The sequence below is a fragment of the Lytechinus variegatus genome, chromosome 1 (assembly GCF_018143015.1).
Source record: "Lytechinus variegatus isolate NC3 chromosome 1, Lvar_3.0, whole genome shotgun sequence".
Lineage (NCBI taxonomy): Eukaryota > Metazoa > Echinodermata > Echinoidea > Temnopleuroida > Toxopneustidae > Lytechinus > Lytechinus variegatus.
In genome coordinates, this window is record NC_054740.1 from 39,682,823 (window position 1) to 39,708,172 (window position 25,350).

Consider the following 25,350-nt stretch of genomic DNA (forward strand, 5'->3'; position numbering starts at 1 on the left):
TCTGTAGGTATCAGGCTCTGCACTTATTAAAAATACAACACAAAATCATCATGTTCATAATTTAGTATAATTATAGTCCAATAAAATTATTCAAGTCGATGATCTTCTTGCCTCTCAAATTGGACGTCGAGAAATAACTTTTTACGGCCAGTGGTGTCGTTGGTCTCAATGTTGAATGGATCTTTCTCTCTTGCATTTAAAGGATTTAGTGTCCATAGTGTTCATAGTGTTATGATTAGACTGGGGTTGATAAACTTGTGAGCTCTCTTTAGTAGATGATTAGACAAGGCAGGTTGTCAGTTCAAAGAGTATTACTATCACTTAATATACTTTTAACAAATATATAACGCTATGATACATATTCACACTTCAAATCATTAAAGTGACAGACAATTAACTATAGTCCCTATCTACTTCTAATGACATATTACTACATGAACTCTTCTATGGCTAACCTATCCTATTCACATACGAGACAGCCCATCTGCATTACCATTTTTGGCACCACTCCTGTGCTCAAGTCTCATGGGGTATGCTTGCAAAGCAAGGCACCACCTCATGAGTCTTGCGTTATGATTCTTCATTTCATGGAGCCATTTAAGGGGGTTATGATCTGTTTGGACGAGAAATTGTCTCCCAAAGAGATATGGCTGGAACTTCTGGATGCTCCATACAATAGCCATACATTCCTTCTCAATGGTTGCATATTTCTGCTCTCTTGGAAGCAGCTTTCTGCTTATGTAAGCTATTGGGTGATCATCCCCGTCATCATCTTTTTGACTTAACACTGCTCCAATGCCCCTATCTGAGGCGTCAACCTGAACAATAATCTCTTTCGAAAAATCTGGGTTCTTGAGCACAGGGGCGCTGGATAGGGCTGTTTGAAGTGCCTGAAATGCCTTCGTACAATTGTCATTCCACTTAACTAACCTCGGTTCATCTTTCTTGGTAAGGTCTGTTAATGGGGCTGCTACTTTACTGTAGTTAGGGATGAACTTACGGTTGTACCCAGTTAATCCCAGAAATGCTCTAACATCGGTTTTCGTAACCGGTTGTGAGTAGTTGATGACTGCCTCGACCTTGGCAGGTTCTGGCTTGACAGCACCCCCTCCCAGAACAAATCCCAAGTAAAGGACCTCTTTTCTTGCAAATTTACATTTGCTTGGCTTAGCCGTCAAACCAGCACGTCTTAGCCTAACCATAACTTCTCTGACATGAGCAAGGTGATCTTCCCAGGTTTCACTGTAAATGATGATATCATCTATATAAGCGGTCGCAAAATCAGCCCCACGCAGCACTTGGTCAATAAGCCTTTGAAAAGTTGCAGGCGCCCCTTGCATCCCAAATGGCATGACATTGAATTCAAACAACCCGAAAGGAGTTATGAATGCCGATTTTCTTTTAGCTTCTTCTGTGAGGGGTACTTGCCAATATCCCTTTGTCAGATCAATTGTTGTCATGTACTTGGCCTTACCCAATTCATCAATGATTTCTTCGATATTTGGCATGGGGTATGCATCGAACTCTGTAATTTGGTTCAATTTTCTGTAATCGACGCATAATCTCAGGTTCCCATCCTTTTTCTTTACAATCACTAATGGACTAGCATAAGCAGAGTCAGAGTGAGATATGATACCCGCCTCCAGCATGTCGTCAAGCTCTCTCTTGACCGTGTCTTTAACGCTATGGGGGAGTCGATACGGTCTCTGTCTTATAGGTCGGCCCTCATTAGTTTTTAAGTCATGGTGTACTATGTCCGTCCGTCCTGGTTTGTCACTCAAGATGTCACCATTTTCTTCAAGCAACTCCCTAAGTTGATTGGTCTGGTCGGACGTTAGGTAGTCTGGTATTTCAATCAGACTTGGCATCGAGTTGTTACGAATTGGCTCGATAAAAGCTTCAATATCCTCTTCACTCTCTTCCTCTACCACCTCTCCAAACAACACTGACTCTTCTCTCTCTCTCCACCGCCGAATCATATTTACATGGAATACTCGATGTTTCTTTCTCTTATCCCCCATCTCAATCGCGTAGTTTACCTCACTCAATTTCTGAACTATCGGGTAAGGGCCCTGCCATTTTGCCAGCAGTTTGTTGCTAGACGAGGGAAGAAGAACGAGGACTTTCTGCCCTATCTCTAGATTTTGAGCCCGAGATTTTCTGTCATACCACACCTTCTGTCTTTTCTGTGCATCAGCTAGGTTTGCCTGTGCCTCTTTAGTGATTGTAGCTAACCTATCCCTGCTGTCTAGTACATATGATACTATTCCCTCTTCTGATGGGATCTCCCCCGCCCATGTCTCTCTAATGACATCCAGTGGTCCCCTAACTTTATGCCCATATAGCAATTCAAAAGGGGAAAACCCTGTGGAGTCTTGGGGAACTTCCCTGTACGCAAAGAGTACATATGGGATGACCTCATCCCAGGTCACCTTCCCTTCCACACAGTATGGCTTTATCATTCCCTTGAGAGTGCCATTAAATCTTTCTACTAGACCATTGGCCTGGGGGTGATAGGGGCTGGTCCTTATCTGCCTAATCCCTAAACTCTCGCACAGCTGTTTGATGAGGATGGACATGAAATTTGTCCCCTGGTCAGTCAATATTTCGTCTGGGATACCCACCCTACTAAAGATCTTAATTAGCTCATTAGCAACCCTTGAAGCTTCAATAGAAGGGAGGGGTACAGCTTCTGGGTATCTAGTGGCATAATCACATACCACGAGGATGTATTTGTTTCCATTTTTGGTGCGGGGTAGTGGCCCAACAATGTCCATGGAGATTTTCCTGAATGGGGTGTTGATTACAGATACTGATACCAGTTTTGCTTTACCCCCTACCTGCCCAGCACATTTCTGACAAGGCCCACAGGTCCTACAAAACTCAGCTACATCCCTAAAAATACCTGGCCAGTAGAAGTTTTGCATTAGGCGTTGTTGTGTCTTCCCAACTCCTAAATGTCCAGCTGTTAGGTTGTCATGGGCAACCTGAAGTAGCTTTAATCTGTACTGCTTGGGTACCACAATTTGCCTAAATCCCTCCCCCTTGTGTTGGGTTTTGGTAGACCATTTCCTCATAAGGATGCCATTTTCAACATAGAAATAACACTGTCCCTCATTACCCTCGTCTTCTTCAACTTTCTCCCAAATTGATTTGAGAGAAGCATCCTCTTGCTGGACAGAGATGAGCTTATCCCTTCCTATGTCTAGACAATTTACTTCTGGGGTAATTGTGGGGGCCTGTATATCATTATTTCCCCCTTCTCCATCACTATCACTCATTCCCTCCTCATTCTCAATCTCTCCATCAAACAGGTCATTAACCTTTACCCCTGACTCCTGTCTTTCTTTTCTTTCTGCCTCCTCTTGGTTCTCATTCTCTCTCGCCCTGCTCCTTGTCACAATCATAGATGACCCTTCACAAAGTATGGGGGCTTGTAACTCTGGGTCATCCTCCCCAACAAGTTCATTCCCCAAAATAAGGTCCACCTCCATCTCATGATTCTCATCCACTAGACCCACTCTAACCCACTTCTTTATACTGTAGGGTTCACTCTCTAGATACACTCGCGCCACAGGCAATTCTCTTTTCGCAAATAGACCTTTCATTTTAATTCTCTCACCTGGAATTATTAGGCTTGGGTCAACCCGACTACTTTTCGCCATAGAATGAGTGCAACCCGAATCTCTCAGTATCTTAATTTTGCTTCCCCCAGGAATCCATCACTAGTATATGCCTTCAGAAATTGGTTTGTTTGATCGCCCAGCTCTGCCTGAGATCGACAAAAATATGCTGGTTCTTGTTTTGGGTTCATTTTGGGGTTCTGCTTTGGAGCAGAGGGACAATTTATCACCAGATGTCCTAATTTTCCGCAACCATAACATCGTCTGGGTTGACGAGGTTGGTTTCCCTCTTTCTGACTAGGTGCAGAATTATTGGGTGTATCGCCCCTCCCCCCTCTTGCTCCCTGGGTCTCCCGTGGCGGTAATTGTTTTTGGGGCCTATAGTCTCGCCTAAACTGGTCATGCCCTACTCCCTTCCTACTCACTACATACTGGTCAGCCAGTCTCGCCATTTGATCTATGGACTGTGGCTCATGGTCTTGTAACCACACCCTTAAATCAATGGGGACCTGCTTGAGCATTTGCTCCTTCAAAATTTCTTCTTTCAATCTATGCACATCCTGCGCTGCATTAGCTCCTTCTAGCCAACGTCCCAGTAAGTCGTTAAGTTTTACTGAAAACTCAGTATAAGTCTCGTCTCGGTCTACCTTAAGTTCTCTAAACTTGACCCTGTAGGCTTCTGGGGTTAAGTCATATCGTCTTAGTATTGCCCCCTTAACAGACTCATAGTCATTACTCTCCCCAAGAGAGAGCCTGGCGTATGCCTCCCTAGCTTTTCCATTAAGTAAAGGTGCTAATTGCAATGCCCACATATCTTTTGGCCAAGAATATAATTGTGCCACTTTCTCAAATGTTCGGAGAAAAACATCTATATCATCCCCCTCCCTATATACTGGGAGCTGTTTTCTTAAATCCCCTGTTGATGTCATATTATGAGGGACTGGCCCCGATCGACTTTCGCGCTTCTCCTTATCCAACTCTGCAAGGCGCAGCTGCATACGCAATTTCTCCAGCTCAAATTGCATGCGCATATCCTCTCTACTAGTTTGGAGTTCTTGGTTTGTAATATCATCCGGTATGACATCTTCATTACTAGGAATATCACCCTGCCCAGTTTGCAGAGCGACTTCTAATACCCTAACCAATTCACTCTTATTCATACCCTCACAAGGCAGTCCCAACTCTTCACACTTTTCCTTCAATTCAGGTACCCTCAACTGGGCTAACTTATTCCTATCACTCATACTGAAATAAGTCCTACTATAAATCAATCAAACAAAAGTGTAAATGGTTATCAAACATCTATCAACTGATTATACTAAGATTAATCCTATCTGCCTTGCCTAACCAACATACCAATAACTACAAGAGCTCACTTACCCCTCTATCAAATTTACTGGTCAGCTGGTAGGCTATAAAGCTCCTCTCCACTACTGGTTTAATACCGCTCACTGTGACGTCTGTTCGGTCACTGCCACACTTCTGTCCAATCACAACAGCTTCCGTTGAGTCTCATCAACATCTGTCCCGTCCCAGCAACATCTGTCCGGGCCCCCGCAACTTCTGACCAGTCTGATACACTTCAATCAATCCCCGCAATGAACTTCTGATCAGTTCTGTTCAGTCACAGCAATTTGTAATCAGTTCATAGCATTTACCAGCCTTTCATAACTTTACTGGTGTTTTCAGTCAATTTCAACCGACTTGTCTCTGCAGTAATGTTACAACCTTTTTGATTCAGCTACTTTGCCGACTTCTAACTTTAATTCTCATCAGTCCTTTCTAAGACTTAACAACAACGATATATCTTGCACGGTGAGCCACTCGGCGACGACCGGATCAGGCAATATCTCTGGATTCACACAGCGCAGAAATAATGTCTCAGCTTCTTGAATATCGTTGTGACTTGGGATAAACCATCCCACCGCTGCCACCAAATGTGATGAAGCAACCTCGTTGAAAGAATAACTCAAGAGACGATCATGTACATTTACTATGTACAAATGAGTATTTATTCAGGTTCTTCAAAACTTCACAAAGTTCCAAGTTACAATGTTTGATAAGAGAGTGACCGTATGTACACTCAATGAGTTAGGACGCCGTCCTGTCGATGGTTGAAGACTAACTGACTATTCTCCCCCAATTTCCCATATTTATACCTAGATTTATTCAAATGAATCTCTTGCCACTCCTGGCAACAATATGATATAAAACATAACATTGTAAGGTGAAAGCCCTCCCCTTGGAAACTAGAACTGACCAATCGAATATTTACATCCCAGAAAGTTTCAAGCATCCCAACCCAAGGATGCTGACAGGACTTTCTTCCTCTAAAAGTAGCTGACCGGTAAACAACATGATTAAATGGATGAGAGGGGAACATGTGCAACATGGACGAGCCATGGTCAGAAACTGGTCAGAACATAGCATGAAATATCAGCATGGACTTATAATTATGACAGGTAGGATAGACCTGCGACCTGTCCAGTTGAAAACAACATGTGCTACTACCCAAATCACATGTGAAAGTTAACCCCTCATTTCTAACACAAGTGACACGCATTGTCACAATAAAAAAAAATGAAAATGTTCTTATTTATTTACCCAGGTTAGCAACTTCAACTCTAATGAAATATTCTACCTTTGCCATGCATAACATAACATTATTATTCTGCTTCTCCATTGAGTGCCTGACAAGAAGGCAAAATGTTCCATTTTAATGAACTTATTTACCCTGATGGGTGTTCCATAAGCTGTTCGTAAAGTTATGCACAACTTTAGCACGACTGGAACATGTTTTTAGGTCATAAATCAATTATATAGGGATATCACGTAGCACAAGAAAGGATCACCAGTCATAATAATTTGTATCTTACAAACAGCTTTATGAAACATGCCTCTGGTCATGCATACCATGATGGTATTTGTCACCCTTCTCCATTCTTTTACGTTGAGCAACTGACAAGAGGAAAGCCATCCCATATTAAAGTATTTTGTGTGACTTGGCCTGGTACTGAACCCACAATCCCCTGTTCATGAGGCGGGTGACCTTCCACTGGGCCACGATGTCCCATCAAGAATGCTGACTTGGACACATAATATTTCGTATGAATCTACTGATTACTGAAATGAGAAAAAAAATGATGAAAGGATCATTGTGCAAAAGAAGGTTAACAGTGTCCCCAACAGTGAAATTGAGAGCTCTTACTACTTCCGGCCTCCAACAAGGAAACAGACAACAAATTCCTTGTTTCTTTTATACTGGAAAATTGCATATTTTAATAATGTATGAAGTAATTTTATGTTCATGTAAAGATCTATGAAATGCAATCAACTATATTATATACCTATTACTTTTCTGAGTTTAGTTTTTGTATTCATGGATAGATAAGTTGCTTGCCTGGTATGATGTGATGAGATGAAGAGAATTCAAGCCAAGATGATTTGAATGTAAAGGAAAATGAAACATTTGTAACAAGATAGCTTGTGTGGAAACAGAAAAATCAAAGAAACAGATCAACGAAAGTTTGAGAAAAATCGGACAAATAATGATGAAGTTACGAGCATATGAATATTGCGATCTCTAATGCTATGGAGATCCTCACATTGGCAATGCGACAAAGATGTGTGATATCACTTGTGAACAACTCTCCCCATTACTTTAGTATATATTTCACTTAAACTGCCTCTTTTATTGCATCTATCAGTAGATCATGTGTTCTTTTTATAGAAAGGCATGTAATACAGATGTTTAAAGAATATTTCATGGATAAAGAGTTTGCATCACCATAAGAAAAAGCAAAATGAGACATTTAGGGGGTATTTTATAGTCCATCAAAGGGAAAGTTGTTCACATGTGACATCACATATCCTTGTCACATTGCCAATAGGAGGATCTCCATGGCATAATGATTGCAATATTCAAATTCTCATAACTTGTCAGATTTTTCTCAAACTTTCTTTGTTCTTATTCTTTGATTTTTCTGTTTTTACACAAGCCTACTTGTTCCAAGGGTTTCATTCCCCTTTTAACTCCTCCAATAAAGCTTCAGAATCCGAGTTCCACAATAAATTTGCCCATCTTCCAGTAATAAACCAACCGACACTTGGTATCATTCAAAAGATCATTTGAATTTTTTAAAACCACCTTTGTGAATTTGGGCCAGTGGATTTTAATAGCCCATGTGATAATGGACTATTTGAGGAGGAATCCACATGCTTGTAGGCCGACTTGTCAGTAACTGAATATTCAACGAGAACTCGGGTTTGCATGGTGGTATGTACAATCAGACAGTCAACCTGCCCCAAACCTGTCTTCTCTCCCGCTTCTGCACTACAACTCCACTCACCGACTCAAGCCAGCCTTCGACTCAAGCCTCTCACCCTGCCTACTACTCGGCTTTCTACTCCTCCTGGTGTACAGTCCCTTTAAAGGACAAGTCCATCCCAACAAAAAGTTGATTTGAAAAAAACAAACAAAGCACTGAAAATTTCATCAATATCGGATGTAAAATAAGAAAGTTACGACATTTAAAGTTTCGCTTAATTTTACAAAACAGTTATATGCACACCCTTGTCGGTATGCAAATTGGCAGACTGATGACGTCACCCACTCACTAGTTCTTTTGTATATTATTATGTGAAATATTCTAATTTTCTCCTCCTTGTCAAGTGAAACAAAGTTTTATTTCTCCCTGAACATGTGGAATTACCATTATTTTAACAGTTTATGGTTAAGTTAATTGGTCCTTATTGTCAAATCTGTAAAAATTGAAATATTATTCAAACAATAAAAAACAAAAATAGTGATGGACATCATCGAGTCTCTCATTTGCATATCGCTGAGTTGTGCATTTAACTGTTTTGTGAAAAATAAGCGAAACGAAAATGTCATAACTTTCTTATTTTACATCCAATTTCGATGAAATTTCCAGCATTATGTTTGTTTGATTTTTCTTTATCGATTCAAATCTGCAATTTTCTTGGGTGGACTTGACCTTTAAGGACTACACTCGGTTCCAAATGATACTCTACTTTTAATCCTCCACTTTCTTGCCTTTCTATTTCACTTCTACATCTGTCCACTTTTATCTCGGTCCATTCCAGGACTTTACACATGGTGTACAGTAAACCATTTTTGCGAAGAGCCACACAGAAAACACAACTTCAAAGATATCATCTCCATTTACATGTTTATGTTTATTTCGCATACACATTCATTGTAATTAGTAGTACATTCAATAATGATTATTATTATAATTATCAGAAATACAAAGCAAGTTTTATGCTTGATAAAAAATATATGCAAAAAAAAATTTGCCAATGTTCATCACTCACCAAGATGAAATAAAACATTTCTAATTACAAATATTCAATTTCATGAAAATTGAATATAGTTTCTTGTTCTCTGTGTGATATGCTTCGATAAGTTATGTTGCCCCAGCAAGGGCTTCACTATCTCCACATAAAATGAAATGATTTAAAGATGGGGGAAAAATTTTCATGTCTAAGATCTAGCATTACCTAACTATAGCGGTACACGGAAAATCATAATAATTTCCCACCAAAAATGGGGCGATTTAATAAATAGGCCTATGCACAGGCTATCGAAGTCATGGGGGGTGTGACATTATCCCCCACACTGTGATGTCACATAGCTACGCACCTCTGGGGCTTAGTCTGCTGTGCAAACCTTTGAATTGAGTTGGTGGTCTAAATGCTCAGCCTACAATGTCTTCTGTCTGAAGGCCTAATGCTAGTCTTGAATGAAGACCCACTTGTTGACCAAAGTTTCTATCAGGGTCTGTGCCTGCAGACAACCTGGGGCTATGCAATGCAGATCCCCCCTTTCACATTAGATTAAAACAACACTGAATGAAATGTTTAGTGGGCGATTTGGTGCTCTGGAAATACTGTGCAACATTACACGCTGAAGGAATTTATCGTAATCTCACTTGTGACATGATTAGTTGAGCATTTCATCAAAATCTGTTGTCCGACAATTGGTAAAATCTGGTAACTAACCCCATTCCACAGAGAACAAGACCGCTGAAAGACCATGAATTCTGCTTGATCTCTCAGAGGTCTCTCAATGAACCTACAGTTGTCTTTGAGGTATTACACGAGTCCTGACCAATCTTTCAGTGGTCTTCATGGGTTCCAAAACTTTTGAAATGGTTCAAAACAGTCTTACAACGGTCTTACAGGAAAATGGTCTTTCAGTGGTCTTTCAGCGGTCTTTCGAACTTTCAAAGGTCTTAATAGTCTTTCAATGTTCTTTCGGCAGTTTTTGCAGAGATCACCGTAAGACTCATAAAAGATCTCTGAAAGATCTCTATAGGACTAGTCTAAGACCAGTAAGACAAGAAATATCCATCAGTCTTTCAGAGTTCTTTCAGGGGTCTTTCTGAGCCATTCCACAGAGATGAGAAATTTCAGTGATCTTCAAGACCGCTGTAAGACCTCACTAATTTTAAGTCTTTCAGTGGTCTTTCAATGGTCTCTGTTCTGTGGAATCAGGACTTGTTGGATAAAACGTCTGACAAGTCCTTTCATGAAACACTTCCCAGATCGACGCAAAGTATTACGGTTGAAGATATTGAACGACACATACATGTACAAAACAATTGCAGCAGGCACATATATAAACATGTACTGTGATATAAATACATGTATATGACAAAAATAGTACAATCATTCATTCACAAAAATACAACATGATGTCACTAATTACAAGAAACAATATTTTTATAATCAAATCTAGCAAAGTGACCCCTTTTCACAAAGTGCCCTAAAACTCATCTGCCAAAAAGAAAATTGAACCCACATTCTTCATAAACTCTCAAGGCACTCTCCAAAATAATTTTGAACGTTATAAAAAACATCAATAAAAATAATTATAACCCAAAACAAAAAAGCAGATAACATTCCATGAAACAATTATTAAGCGATTTTCGACTATTTGTTATAAGCAACTGAAAACCTTTCATCTTATCGGCTCGGAGCAAATAAGTTGTGAAAATCACTGACAACTTTTCAGGGAATGCTCCCAAGTTTTCTGTTGAAGAAAATCTAACTAATAAAGAAATAATAAAGAATCTCATAACAGAATGAAATCTAACTAAAAATTATGATCTAACTTAAGAATTCGATTCACAGACTGATATACCATCAAAGAAAAAATAGCACCACAACGAATCGACAATAACCAAAAGTTCTTAGATGTAGCACAGAACCCTCCCCCCCCAACAAAAATAAATTAAAAAAATCTTATGACTGAGAAAAGAAAGAAAGAGAAATAAGGAAGGAAAGAAGGTAAAATATGATATTTTCTGCATTTCATGTCAAAATCTATTACAAAATTAGAATTTTGTGTTAAAATGCCCCAAATTACAGCTTTTTAGAAAATTTACCCCATAGGCCATAACTGGACCCCTCAAAATTTTTGGCTCATTTCGCTGCTGCTCAATGATGAACAATTCATGTCAATTCACGCCATAGAGATGGATATAACACTAACTCAAGAGTGGTAATGAACACGGGATTATTGTTTGATCAATTAGTACACTACTACATAGGCTACATTAAAAAGAAGTAACCAGTTAAAACACCAACAATCTATCTAAAGATACTGAGTTAATAAAAAACTTTAAGATTAAGTAAATCTTTGGTAAATTCCTCCAAAAAGCAACTGTCACTTTTCCACTCATGGAAAGTTACGTCCTAAAACTTATTGTGAGGATGATATTCAATAAAAACCCATTTTGGTTGATGTCTTTTATGATTTTACATGAAAATGTTTATTTGCCGGGATCTGGGCAAAAATAGGACAACTGCATGTTTTGTTTTGTTTCTGTATAAAACTTCTCACAAAGAATATGCCAGAATTTTAGGATGTAATCTTACCATATAATGATATTTCTGCTCCTCAATCACCAAATCTTATCAAATAAGCATTCAGAGGCTCTTTTCAAAAGAAAATATACTGAGTTGCTGAATACAGTTCACAATTTTTCCTAACCTAAATATAATTGATGGACATATGAAATCCATTTACATAATTTCATGCCATAAGGAACTCAAGTTCCTATTTTTTTTTCTTCTCAAATCAATTTCAGAAAAAGAAATTTTCCAAAATCAATCCTATATTCTTTTGCATGATATTTTTAATGAGCAAAATCTGACATTCACTTGAATACTTTTAAGTCACTATGAATACAGGGATTTGACTAAAATTGAATACATGAGCAAAAGAACCCTCCATTATTCCAAAATAGGAAACATACATTACATTAAATGACATGTGACCTGGGCCGTCTTAAAAAGAGTTGCGATTGATCTGATCAATCATCACTACCGTGGAAAGCCAGCAACCCCAACATCTAGAATGAGTACATCCATTCAAAATAAAAGGAAATAAACGGGCGCTGAACTAGCTGCAATCTAAATGAGCTCTGTTTTTTCTTTCATTTTATAACTGTTATACACCACGCAGATTCCTGATTTCAGTCCTGTGTAGTCCAGGATAGGCCCCATAGAAAATTGACCAAACCTTGTTTTTTTATACATACAATATTTTTATGGTTTCTTGTCAATTCATTTTGAATATCAGGAAAATAAATATTTTGTCAAAAATTATTTTTTAAGATTTGTATTTCACTCCTGCCATACAATTTCATGCATTTCACAGCCAATGTGCGGACAATTTCATGAGTTTCATGGGTAATTTGCATATTTTGGCGGCCGTATTGGATTTTGCCAATTTGCGGAAAATGCTCAAGGTTACACGAGTGGCATCATTCAGATTCGTAATCAGCACCCTCGAATTGACAAGAAACCATCAAAAAATATTGTATATATATAAAAAACAAGGTTATGCCTCTTCTATCCTGGACTAATGTTACCTCATGGACAAACTTGACTTTCAATTTCAATCATTTGGTGAGATTTTGTGACTTACACTCTGGTCATCCTTTCCTCAATCTGCCAAGTTACCCAAAGTGTTTGTCTTTTTATTTGTAAATCATATATTTACGTTTGATTGCTTTATCATGTTATAATTTCATCGTCATATTTTGTAAATCCAATGGAATTGAGCCTAATTGGCTGCGATATATGGATATTCTAATAAAACCATAAACCTTAAAGGGAGGGGGTGGGTGCAAGAAAATATTTGCAATCAAATGCAAATGTCAGATGCACATTTACAAGTGATACGTCAATTTCAACAAAAGTACATCAATGTTTACCAGCTGATAGCAAGAAGCAGATCATCAATCGATAGCAAATTTGCAATTAATTCCAAGTTATGATTGATTTGGTAACCTAAATGCAATTGATTGATTGCAAGTTTCTTTTAACGCTCCATAAGACGTACCGTATTCTAGTACATACATTATTTTCTTTATAACTCAGTGTATTCCTCTTTGTTTTTTAAAGGGGGCGTGAAGTACTGCGTGTGGTCTCTAATTGACTGTGTGTTATAAATAGTCTTAGAATATACTTTATCAGAAATCTAGTTAATAATACTACAGAGAATAAATTTACCTATAATTGTACTTGTATAGAGAAACTAAAATGTTTTGAAAGGAAAAGTATTTTGTTTTGCTACTTGGCAAAACAATTATTACGGTATAAATGTTTTGAGTAGTTAATTAGCATGTCAGTCAAGTGAGTATACATGTATATTACTAGACTAAACTAGCATTAAGGGTCAGGAAACTGGCATGTGTGTATGTGTGTGTGTATTTGAGTTTTGACAGACGTCAAAACTCAATCAGATATGATTATTTACGTCTGGGACCGACCTTTAACATCACCATCCGAAAGACGTGACCAGGGCTCGAACCTCTGCATCAATTTGTAACTTCCCCACAGCTTGGATTACAGGCGCACGCCACAACGCCCAGTATGGCCAGGTATGAGAAGTTCAGGACTATTGGTTCGTATATGCTTTAAAGGGAAATCAAGGACATTTGCTTTGTGTAGAATTATTGCATTGCTGGCTTTCCATAGTTGAGAGGATTAGCTCAATCGCAACTCTCTGTAAGACGGGGCCCTGACATTGCTTGAATACAGTGCTGAAGAAGAAGCCAAAGAAGGTCTAATAATATCTGCTTTACATGCTATAAATACTAACAAATATTCTATATACATTCACCATATAAAAATAAAAGACACTTGTATTTGTTTAAAAAAAACACACAAAAACAAAAGTCACAAACACAGTACATACATGACATACCACCACCACAAGTTACAATAACATAACTATTATTACAACTATTGATTATTTGATGATGGTTACGTTGCCACAGAATTGATAATTTTGTTCTTCTTTTTTTTCAGTCGGATATTAGCGATTATTCATAAAGTCTAGGTAATATTTTGTTTAGTAGCATAGATTGTAAATATGGTTATAAATATGAAAATTTGTTTTTACCCAAATTTTCCTCTCCAAAAAGGGGCTCTATTCACTTTCAATTACACAAATACACTGATTAAAATTTCAGCTTTTTTATCAGAATAGTTTAAGTTTCTGTCTAAAACAAAACTTCCAAACAAAATTAATTTTTTTCTTTAACCTCCGATGTGGGGTCCAACATCTGAGTTTTGAATGACACATTTCAAAACTGTATGGCACATGAAATGTACGTGCATGTAGAACACTGAAACATACCCGCTGCTTTTACAAGAGAAAATGACAAACCGTGACACATGTATGACTAGAAGCATAGTCTGGGTTGAATTTCATATCACAATTTAAGGGAATTGGCCTTGGACAAATCTCTTTCAGGAAGGGATGAAAGCAATCATCATGGTTGTGTCTTTTCAGTCCTAAGTCTGAATTCAAGCTTTATCAAGTGAATCATGATCTCAATAAGTGAATATCAAATCAAATGAAATAAAAAAATTTTTAGTCAATGAATCATCTACTCTTTTCAGAATTGATTTGTATGAATTAAATGTACCAACTTATTTGTGAATTCCACTGAATGAATTATCAACTTACTTTGTGAATTCAATTATTCAATTGAATGAATTATCAACTTATTTTGTGAATTCAATTATTCAATTGAATGAATTATCAATTTATTTTCTGAACTGAATTGGATGAATCATCCAATATTTTCTGAATTGAATTGGTTGCATTATAAACTTATTCTATGAGTTGAATTGAATTTGTTTGAATGAATCATAAATTTATTTTCTGTACTGATTTCAATGGATTATGATATCATCAATTAAACTGAATCAATTAGCAACTAATTTCCTGAATTTAATTGAATAAATCAAGATTCTCAGGCCACTGAATACACAACGTTTCGAGATGATTTTCAGGCATTTTTAAAAAATCAATTCAAAGTAGCACCCTATTATGCTTTTGTCTGTGTTTCAAGAACCCTCACAAAAAAACCCCCCCAAACAAACGAGCTAGCGGCTTGGTGCTGAAAGTCCGAAGGAAGTTCTGATCAATAAATAATATAAAAAGCAACCTTTACTATAATAGCTTCATGCAAAATTGTTTTTCTAGAAAACTGTATTGGCAATAAACAGTAATGTGTAAAATAAATGAACATGTATGATTCATTTCTACCAAGTGATAAAATTTCTAAAATACTTGAATACAGACGACAAGGTATAACCTATGTGTAATATATAAAAACAATATTACAAATCAGGAAATGTGGTCGAGATAACATAAAAATGACAGATAAACAATATTTCTTTGGTATCAGTGATCACGATACATGAGATTGAATAGACACTGAACATTTGATAACGATTTTCAAAAAAAAAAATTAAAAAACAGTTTAGAGATACCATAGATACAAGAATCTTGTATATATATTCAGTCTTACCTGTTGGAGTGAAAAGGGGATATGAGGGGGGCATTTCATTAGATTTCACTGACAATTCATTATAAGCTAGTGAAATTCTTAATTTTGATTGGCTCAGAATTAATCTCTATCCAAGTCTTATAAATTGTAGAAATAGCACAGTCATTCTAAGGATAAGACTACAGATCGCGGAGGAGGTTAACGGTACACCATGTGTAAAGTCCTGAGATAAGAAAAGTGGATAGAACTGGAGGTGAATTGGTAAGGCGAGAAAGTGGAGGTTTGAAAGTAGAGTATTCTTTTTTAAATGAGTGTAGTCCTTGAAAGGACTGTGAACCAAAAGGAGTGGACAGCTGAGAAGTAGATGTAGGTGAATGAAGGCTGGCTTGATTCGGTGAATAGAGTAGTAGCAGGAGAGCAGTTTTGGGCAGGTTGACTGTCCGTCTTCAGGAGTGTCGCGAGGCTACTCTCCAGCTCCTGCTACCACTCTACTCGCCTACTCAAACCAGCCTTCTCTCACTTACTCAAGATATATCTACTCAAGCCTGCCTACTACTCAGCTTTCCACTCCGTCTGGTTTACAGTCCTTTCAAGGACTCCACTCATTTCGAAAAGAATACTCTACTTTCACACCTCCACTTTCTTGCCTTTCCAATTCACCTCCATTCCTATCCACTTTTCCTATCTCAGTCCTTCTAGGACTTAAAGGGGAAGTTCGCCCTGAAGAAAACTTTGTTGTAAAAATAGCAGAAAAAATAGTAAAAAATATTGGTGAAGGTTTGAGGAAAATCCGTTAAAGAGTAAGAAAGTTATTAGAGTTCAAAGTTTTGGATTTGTGACGTCATAAACGAGCAGCTGCCTCATGTGTTATGTAATATAAAATGCATGAATTTCAAATTTGTATGGTTCCTGATGACTTAATTTTGTTCGATCTTTTCATGATCGGGTGTGAAATGATTTCTCTATTGATATACAAAAGGTACAGTGAAAACTATTTTCAATTTTCTGAGAAAATGACATTTCATTGATTTTTTACCATTCGCTATGTAGGAATGCTGCTCGCATATGACGTCACAAATCAAATAATTGAAATTCTTATAACTTTTTAATTATTTGATGAATTTTTCTCAAACCTTCGGCAATATTTTTTATTATTTTTTCTGCTATTTTTACAATAAACTTTTTGTCAGAGTGAACTTCCCCTTTAAAACATTGTGTACCGTAAACCTCCTCCATGATTGCTCATACAACTATGCAAACATCGTAAGACTACAGATCTACACTATTTCATAAATCGATGTATATACTCAAGGTTGTGTGTTTTAAAACTAAACAATCTCAACTCAACAAGTTTTATTACACTGGAACCAAGTCACTGATCATTAAAGCCTGCTGTCCGGCAAAGATGAAAACACCAAGGAGAAAAGACATCTCATATTCTGGCATGAAGATTCAATTGTCAATGTCCTATATGCATGAATGCATAGAAACAGAGTTTTCTGACATCAGCTTCATACTTCCGAGTTATGTAAGTTAGAATATATTCATCATTACAATGGAAATCATTTTTTTTGCTCATAATTCAACATGATAGCATAGCCATAAGCTTCTGTTGGACAACATCTGTCACATACAATGCTAACTGCTTTTTCTTACAAATTTACTCTCTTCTTTTACGCTTTACTTGATAGCAGTAAATTACAGAAGAGAATCATGCTCGTTACACAATTATCTTGCTGACATTTAAAAAATTGGGAGTTTTTTCACATGTGTACAGACAATTTAAAAACAGAGTGTTTTATCAAATGCCCTTTAGGACAAAGAACCAAAAAGTCTGTTGAAAATTGGTAAATCAAAACGGCAGTTTAGTGTTTAAAGGTCAAGTCCACCTCAGAAAAATGTTGATTTGAATCAATAGAGAAAAATCAGACAAGCACAATGCTGAAAATTTCATCAAAATCGGATGTAAAATAAGAAAGTTATGACATTTCAAAGTTTCGCTTATTTTCAACAAAATAGTTATATGAACGAGCCAGTTACATCCAAATGAGAGAGTCAATGATGTCACTATTTCTTTTGTTTTTTATTGTTTGAATTATACAATATTTCAATTTTTATGAATTTGACGATAAGGACCTCCTTGCCTGAAGCACAAAATGTTAAAATAATGGAATTCCACGTGTTCAGGGAGGAATGAAACTTCATTTCACATGACAATGACGAGAAAATAACAATATTTCATATAATAAAATACAAAAGAAATAGTGAGTGAGTGATGTCATCAACTCTCTCATTTGGATGTAACTGGCTCGTTCATATAACTATTTTGTTGAAAATAAGCAAAACTTTAAAATGCCATAACTTTCTTATTTTACATCCGATTTTGATGAAATTTTCAGTGTTATGCTTGTTTAATTTTTCTCTTTTTATTCAAATCAAGTTTATGTTGGGGTGGACTTGTCCTTTAACTTTGGACAAACGACATCTTTGCAATTTTTTGTCAGGTCCGAAGCTTGGGAAAGCTGTTCCTGTTACACCAATTTTTGACAAAGACCTCCCCGCTGTGCTTTGTCAGTTGATAGGCATTTTCAATACATTTACTGTCTTCTTGAATCCACTGTACACCACAGAGTGAAAACTCCTTTTCAGCATACCATACACATCATCTGAACGGATTCACGAAAGCTCTGACACTTGTCCATGAATATAAATGTAAAACATGATCGAGGCTTTCACATCACAGCTTACGTCCATATCAAATGAAATCAGGTTCTGCATCAGTCGTCAGTCCACCTAGTGTGTCATAAAATGAAATCTCAATAGGGTTCAGCAAAACTGCCAGGGAAGAGTCCTGTTTTTCCCGTTCGATGCAATGTGCCTTTAAACCAACCGTCTTCACGCTTCTTGTGGACAAATACAGTATCTCCTATCTTCAGCTCAAGCTCTGCATCAGTGGTCGGTGGGTAGGGGACGATCACACGATATCTGGTCAAGAAAATAGACATTTCATAAAACTACCACCTTCAGGAATTGTTTATTCAAAACCAGGAGAAAAGATTCCCCTTTTGTTTCTTCTGTAAAAAAAGACCTTGAAAGAGCCATTCAGGTATTTGGTTATGTCCAAAAGTGAAACCAGTTTGGGATGGCAATATTGCACCAACCACTTTATCAGAAAAGTTTGGTATTCTACATGTTAACTTATATGCTTTTCAAATTGCATTTCCTTAACCCCATACTATCTTTAACCCCGGATTATCCTTAACCCCATACTATCTTTTTTTCGATTCACACTGTCTTTCTTAACCCCATACTATCTTTTTTTCGATTCACACTGTCTTTCTTAACCCCATACTATCTGCTCAACCGTGATTAATGCCTTAACCCCGGACTATCCCTCAGCTCATGAATACTGATGATTTTACCATACAGAGCGTGATTAACGCGCAATTCGACTTCTGTGATTGGTTAATACTTAGACCCACTTTCCTTAGCCCTGTTTCGTTTTCACACTGCGTCTCTTAGCACCGCAATTGTGGTGCTAGCACCACAATAAGCCGGCTAACCCTGCCTTTTTGCAGGGCCAGATAGTACCGTACTATTTACCGTGCTAGCCCACTTTGCTAAAACGTAGTGTGAAAACGAAGTGGGCTAAGCTTAACCCCGGGAAATTGGTGGGGCTAAGACCCCCCTTAGCCCCACCAATTTAGGACAAAAAGTACAGTGTGAAAAGCATATCACATTTCTTCCTGTTAGAATACTACATATATGTTTGTAAATTTGAAAATAAACCCGTTTACTGTGGATTGTTTCAAGCCTCACTCTATTGAAATGTAACAAGGACTTAGTTTGCAGAGAAAGTTATACTCTTGCAATGAAAAAAAAACTTGCTCATTATTTTCAAGAGTGGAGATTTGCTTCGAGTACCTAATATGAAATCAGATATCTTTTATTTTTTCCATTTTTCATAGAACGATACCGCATAATCTTTCGCCGACATTATGGTCGAGTTAGCAATAAGCTCACCTTTCACGCAGCAATGGAGTTGTTTTCGGTGGGGTTTGTTCTGTGGTGGCAGCACCTGTGTCTCCACCCCTCGCTCCTCCTTCTCCTCCCCCTGGCATGGCTCCTGCTGGAGACTCAGCCGCAGGAGCCTCTCCCTGATGGTTGTCGGGTGAAGATGACTTTGAGGAGTTGGGCGAGTGGGTCGCGGATGCACGCATTGCAGAGCGTGAGGGGCTTGTGGTTCGATTGCTTCCCAATTCAGGGGCTTCGTTCGATGTCACATGCTTGTTGGATGGCTTCTTGCTTTTCCTTTCTTTCTTCTCCTTCTGTACAGTTATATTATATTAATAGAAAAAAAATTAATGATTACAAGCTCAAGGTAAATCTATTTTTTCTGCTATTCTTTAAAAGAATGTCTGTGTGTGTGTGTGCTTTTCAATGATATCATCTCAAGCACTGGTTAGCCGAGAGCAATTCCTTCCATATAGCTTTGTTAGCTAATATGTTCGTTCATTCATTTATTCATTCACTCACTCACTCGTTTATTTATTCATTCATGCATGCATGCATGCATTCATTCATTCTAATTTCCAATTTAATTCAAACAAAGTAGCCTCTGCAGCACAATAAAACAATATAAAGATTACATCTCAGCATAATCTACATCGTTATCAAGTATCAAAATTCACCAATGGTAAACTTATCTTACACCTAAAATCATCTCATAGTTTGCTGCATTTGAATCTGTTACATATCATGTGCAATATTCAATTTCTGTAGCAAGATATTGTTATCAGTTTATATTGCAAGTTAGTAGATGTCACTGAATACGACAATATATATAACTTCTCTAAAAACCAAGCAGCCAAGCTGCAGTAGCTTCCATCTGCTAATAATGCAAGACAAAGGCAATGCAGATCATTCTTTCTCAAATTTGAATAATTCCTTCATTCATTTAGCTTTACTGATCATTTACAACTACATCGCACTATAAAGCAAGCTTTGAAAAACAAAACACACAAATATACTGTATATGCAGGTGAGATCAATCAACAAAAATCAAAACATCAGATCACATCACACACATTTCACTGGAGAAAAAAAGAGTTGAATTGTAAGCTACACAGCAGACAAAGAAGTAATACAAGTTTGTGAACACTGAGCATAACTGGCACACACAAAAAGTTGAAAAGGAAAATTACATTTGAAATAAAATACATGAATATGGTGTCACATTCAGATAATGATAATAGGAATTTATATAGTGCCATCTATATCATATTCTGAGGTGCTTTGTTATTATTGTTATAATTACCCCGGCTAATCAATTATCATCTTTATTTGTACGGTAATGGGATATCATTCATTTGCCAAATTCATTCTCAAACAATTACTAACAAAATAGTAAGTAAGTCACTTTGAATAGGGCAGTAAGATTAGTTTGAATTAATTCACTTTGAGCAAAGCAACAACAAAAAAGCTTGAAATAAAGGCCACTGAAAATGAAAGACGAAGCAAAAATACCCCTCCATAAAAGAATGAAAATAAAGCAATACACATGGTCCTAAATTGATTTTTGATAATATAATTATTGGACCATGAATGCTCTTGCTACACTGAAACAATGAAATAAAGATGACATATTCTTCAGAAATATGAACCGAAAAATGATGAGGTTTTCTATGAACTAAAATCAATGATATGGTTGTTCTAAAATGGATGAAATGAATTTGAGAAACAAAAAGATGCATGAAAAAAAAGCCTTTAAAATAGGCAGTAGGCAGAGTGAATCAAATTTTCTCTATTTTAGCAAATGGTTTTTTTCTAAAATTGTTAAACTACTTTTCCAGGCATTTTGCTAGCTTTAAACATTTCTTGAGAGCTGATTTGGTTTTGAAATATATTATATTATACAGGTTTAAGAAAGAGCAAACTGGCAAAACTATCATGCCATGAATTCCTTTTTTATGTGAATTTCCCCCAGCTATATTGTGATAACCCAACAGTGACGAGGGGTAAATTAATTTTTTAATTACTTCTACCTTTTGGATAAAACAAGCTGTAATTGTCTGTAAAGTGTAACTATCATTGCCCAAGAAATTTCATATTCCTTGATTACAACCTAAGAGGACTCTACCTTATCTGCCTTGTGAGCTAAGGTGAATTGAGATGGCATACTGCCACTGCGTCTACGATGACCCCTGACCTGTGGTGGACTAGTGTTGAGTGTTGGTGGAGGTGTTCTACAGCCACTATCGGCCCCTACCTGTGCCTGCCCAATACCATCACCAGATAACAGGGCAACATGCTTGGAGAAAATAAAGGTGCCAGCGTGCAGAGGTGAGGTTGGTGGAGGCTGTGCATGCAAACCAGACTTAGAGTAGGTAAAGGTGGTGCTATTTGGTGCGAGAGTGTTATGATTAGCAGCAGCAGACTGTCTACTACAACTACTACTATTGCTGCTACTTGAGGTAGCTCTGGTTGACGAGAGCTGGTCACTCTCGCTGAACCGCCGGGGCTTATCGACCGTGTGTCTCACGGCGAGCAAGGGCCCGCCTGTTTGGGTAGAAGAGGTAACAGGAACACGTTTAGATTTAGCGGGTGCAACACTGAAAGTGAGGTCATTAGGGTGACTGAACTGCCTGAGTACCTGGTGAGGGACTACCATCTGACTACAGGCTTGTCTGACAGGAACACCGGGCTGTACATCGGCAGCACCAGCGATGTGAGTTCTGATCCCGTGTGAGACTGGTGGAGAACCCGGTTGAGATGCATTTATGGTGGCAGCGGTGGGATTCGCTGTCCTTGGCCGCACAGTCTGCGCATTCGCGTTTGAGGTTTGAACCGCAGTGTGGACCTGGCGGTGTCCGACACCGGGCTGAGCAGCTTGGGCATTCCCTGGCCAGCTGCCTGCCATCGCTGAAGATGCAACTGACCCACCCAACCTCGATGACTCCACACCCACAGAGGGCGGGCTACTTTGGGGTTGCCTTTCATTCAGTCTTGTCTGGGGTGCTTGGATAGGCCTACTGATAGCTCCTTGGGTTGCACCCTGATACTGCATCCTCAACGCAGCTCGTTCACTCTGCAGCTGTGCTACAGTCTTTTGTCCATCAGGAAGAAATTGTTTCTTCTCTCCACTTCCTGCCCCAGAGCTGCCACTCTGACCGCTCAGTGCCGAGTTGGGTGTGGTTGATTGAGATGATGCCGAGGCTGACCGAGAGCTTGATGCTGTTGATGTCAGCAGAGATGAGCTGGTAAAGGTGGATGATGATGGTGTTGAAGATGATGATGATGATATCGATGATGATGGTGCACTTTTCTTCTGCTTTTCTTGCCTATCATGCCTGCAGAGGAATAAAATCAACAAATAACATATCTGAACTCAAATCTAATTCATAACACATACCAAATCAGAGAAATGAAACTGGACACATAAATGTATAATCTAGTAGGATGAAGTATCCACTTCATCGCTGAACAAAATATCAAACTTAATATCCCTAACTAGCTCCTTGTCACATAAAAAGGTATCATCAAACTCACTGTAAATTCTTTTTGTGATTGGCTGCTGAGCCCTGTTACCATGGAAGGTGCAATAATTGTAAGTCTTTATGAAACAGGCTCCAGGTAACCAGTTCGAAGGTCTAGAAAATTTACAAACAGCTTGACGAAACAACCCCCAAGAAAATGGAATAAGGGTAATTTCCACTTGGTCTAAACCCTCTTTGTCTACTTTCCAGCTGGTCTAATCCCTTATAAGTTAGACTTGTAGTAATTTGTCAACAACCAATTAATAGTAGGCCAAGAGGTTTAAGCCACGATGGTGTTGGCATTAAAACATCTGCTCATGGACCAAGTGGATCCAAACTGGTATGATTGGTTGGACTAAGAGGTAATTGGACCAAACTAATAGTAAACCATGTCAGTATAGCCAGGATGGTGTTCAGAATAGACCATCTGCTCATGGACTAAGGCGATCCAAACTGGTATTATCGGTTGAACTAAGTGGTATTTGGACCAAATTGATAGTAGACCAAGCTGAATTAGCCATGATGGTGTTACAATTCGACCATCTGCTAATGGACCAGGTGGATGCAAACGGATATGCATACCTGTAGACCTGCATGTAGTTCCCCGGGAACACGCCAATCTGACCGCTGGAGACGGACAAACCCTTGAACCAACCATCTTTGCATTTCTCCGTCACAGTGTAAAACTCTCCTTTCCTTAACTCAATCTCATCGGGATTCAGGGGTTTGTAGTTGAACATGGCAACGTATCTGTTAAAAAATGATTAAACAACGGCTTTGAATACTCTAATGATACAACACTATGCAACGTTTATATACATTAATACCTTTTTTCCAGGCGCTGTACAGTATTACCCTGGCTTTGGAAAGGTTACCATAATCAGCTTTCAAGGCAAGAAAGTACTACTCAGCTTTCCACTTGTTCTGGTTTACAGTCTTTTTAAGGTCTACACTCATTCAAAAAGAATGTTCTATTTTCTAACCTCCACTTTCTTGCCTTTCCATTTCACCTCCATTTCTATCCACTTTCTATCTCAGTCCCTCCTGGACTTTACACATAGTGTACCATAAACCACTTCCGCGAATGCCTGAATTACTTTAAACTTTTATTGTTCTAAATAAGCATTCTGTTGTATGATAACACTTGGGGTTGCTTCCAACCACTTCCTATCAAAATTAGATACCAGGGCTGGTATTCAATTCGATACTTTACCAGAATTTGAAGTACTTTACTCAGTATTTTGCTTAAGTAAAATGCTTAACTGTCTTTGGTATTCAACTGTATGTTTGGCTAAGTATTTGGCTTAAATCTAAGCCAGCTGCCCACCTGGCTAAGTTTGGCTTACATGCAGTTTACAAATGTACCCACGCCAAGTCAACCATGCTGCCTGCAGCTGGATAATACATTGCCCATGATTTGGTTTGGGCTTTATGGTGTCACAATGGTTATCAACAAGTATTTTGCTTAATGTTGGCTTGATAAATTAAAATACTTAAAAGTGAATAGAATATGAATATAAGCTTTTGCTTAGGCAAATAAAATACTAAGTACAATTCTATTTCAAAGTTCAAGTGTTGATTGACTAAGTTTACAAACGTAAGGCCTGGTCACACCGCCTGAGTGTTGTTGGAGCGGTCGTGGAGCGGAGAGAAAAAATCATCACCGCTCGCTACCGTTCACCATTTTTTATTTCAATTGTTTTTTTTTGTTTTTGATTTTTTTTTTTCGATTTTTCCCCCAATTATGTGAGCGAAATTCTACCCTCTCTCCCTACCGCTCCATGACCGCTCCAACAACGCTCGGGCGGTGTGACCAGGCCTTTAGTCAATTAGCATTTAGAAGTGAATACTGGCCCAGAACTCATACTCAGCTATAACTGTGAATAGAATGTTAATGATTTTTGCCAATTTGAGGAGATGAAACAAGATTACACACTTACACTTCTACTTTAGGTTTGGGTGAGGAAGGTGTATCATGGGTTGTGAGATGAGTAGGTGTGGCTGGTCCTGATGCAATCAATGTAGGAGAGTTGGGTGGCAGTCCAGCGCCAGTAGGCTTTAATCAAGATAATACATCAAAATTGCATTTATGAATGAATAAATAGATTAAAACTATTCACACAAATACCTGAAAATTTCATTAAAATCTGATAGAAATGAACAAAAGTTATTGCATTTATTATTATTATGTGATGATAGTTTGTTTATCACAATTTCTATGTTTTGCAGAATGACTCACACTTTGTTATAATTTCTACAAAGTTCAATGGCATGCAAACAACAAATTGACTTGAACAAATTGAGATAACTACTTTAAGAATGACTTGAATAACTTATTGTTGGGAAATACAT

The 25,350-nt window shown here is 38.0% G+C and overlaps 1 protein-coding gene across 2 annotated transcripts in view; it reads right to left on the reverse strand.

Moving 5' to 3' along the window:
• Window positions 1-17,858: 17,858 nt before the first annotated feature.
• The window catches only part of LOC121413810 (E3 ubiquitin-protein ligase SH3RF1-like), a 32,087-nt gene continuing 24,595 nt past the window's right edge, over window positions 17,859-25,350 (reverse strand). Inside the window, exons 8-12 of one of the 2 annotated variants that reach the window (XM_041606782.1) lie at window positions 24,939-25,054; window positions 23,581-23,748; window positions 22,116-22,812; window positions 19,487-19,791; window positions 17,859-18,448 (exon numbers count right to left, since the gene is read on the reverse strand). In XM_041606782.1, coding sequence (XP_041462716.1) covers window positions 18,280-18,448; window positions 19,487-19,791; window positions 22,116-22,812; window positions 23,581-23,748; window positions 24,939-25,054 — 1,455 coding nt within the window. In that variant the 3' untranslated portion in view covers window positions 17,859-18,279. Of the gene's footprint in view, window positions 18,449-19,486; window positions 19,792-21,602; window positions 22,813-23,580; window positions 23,749-24,938; window positions 25,055-25,350 lie in introns of both variants that reach the window. The other variant, XM_041606778.1, reaches the window with a different exon arrangement.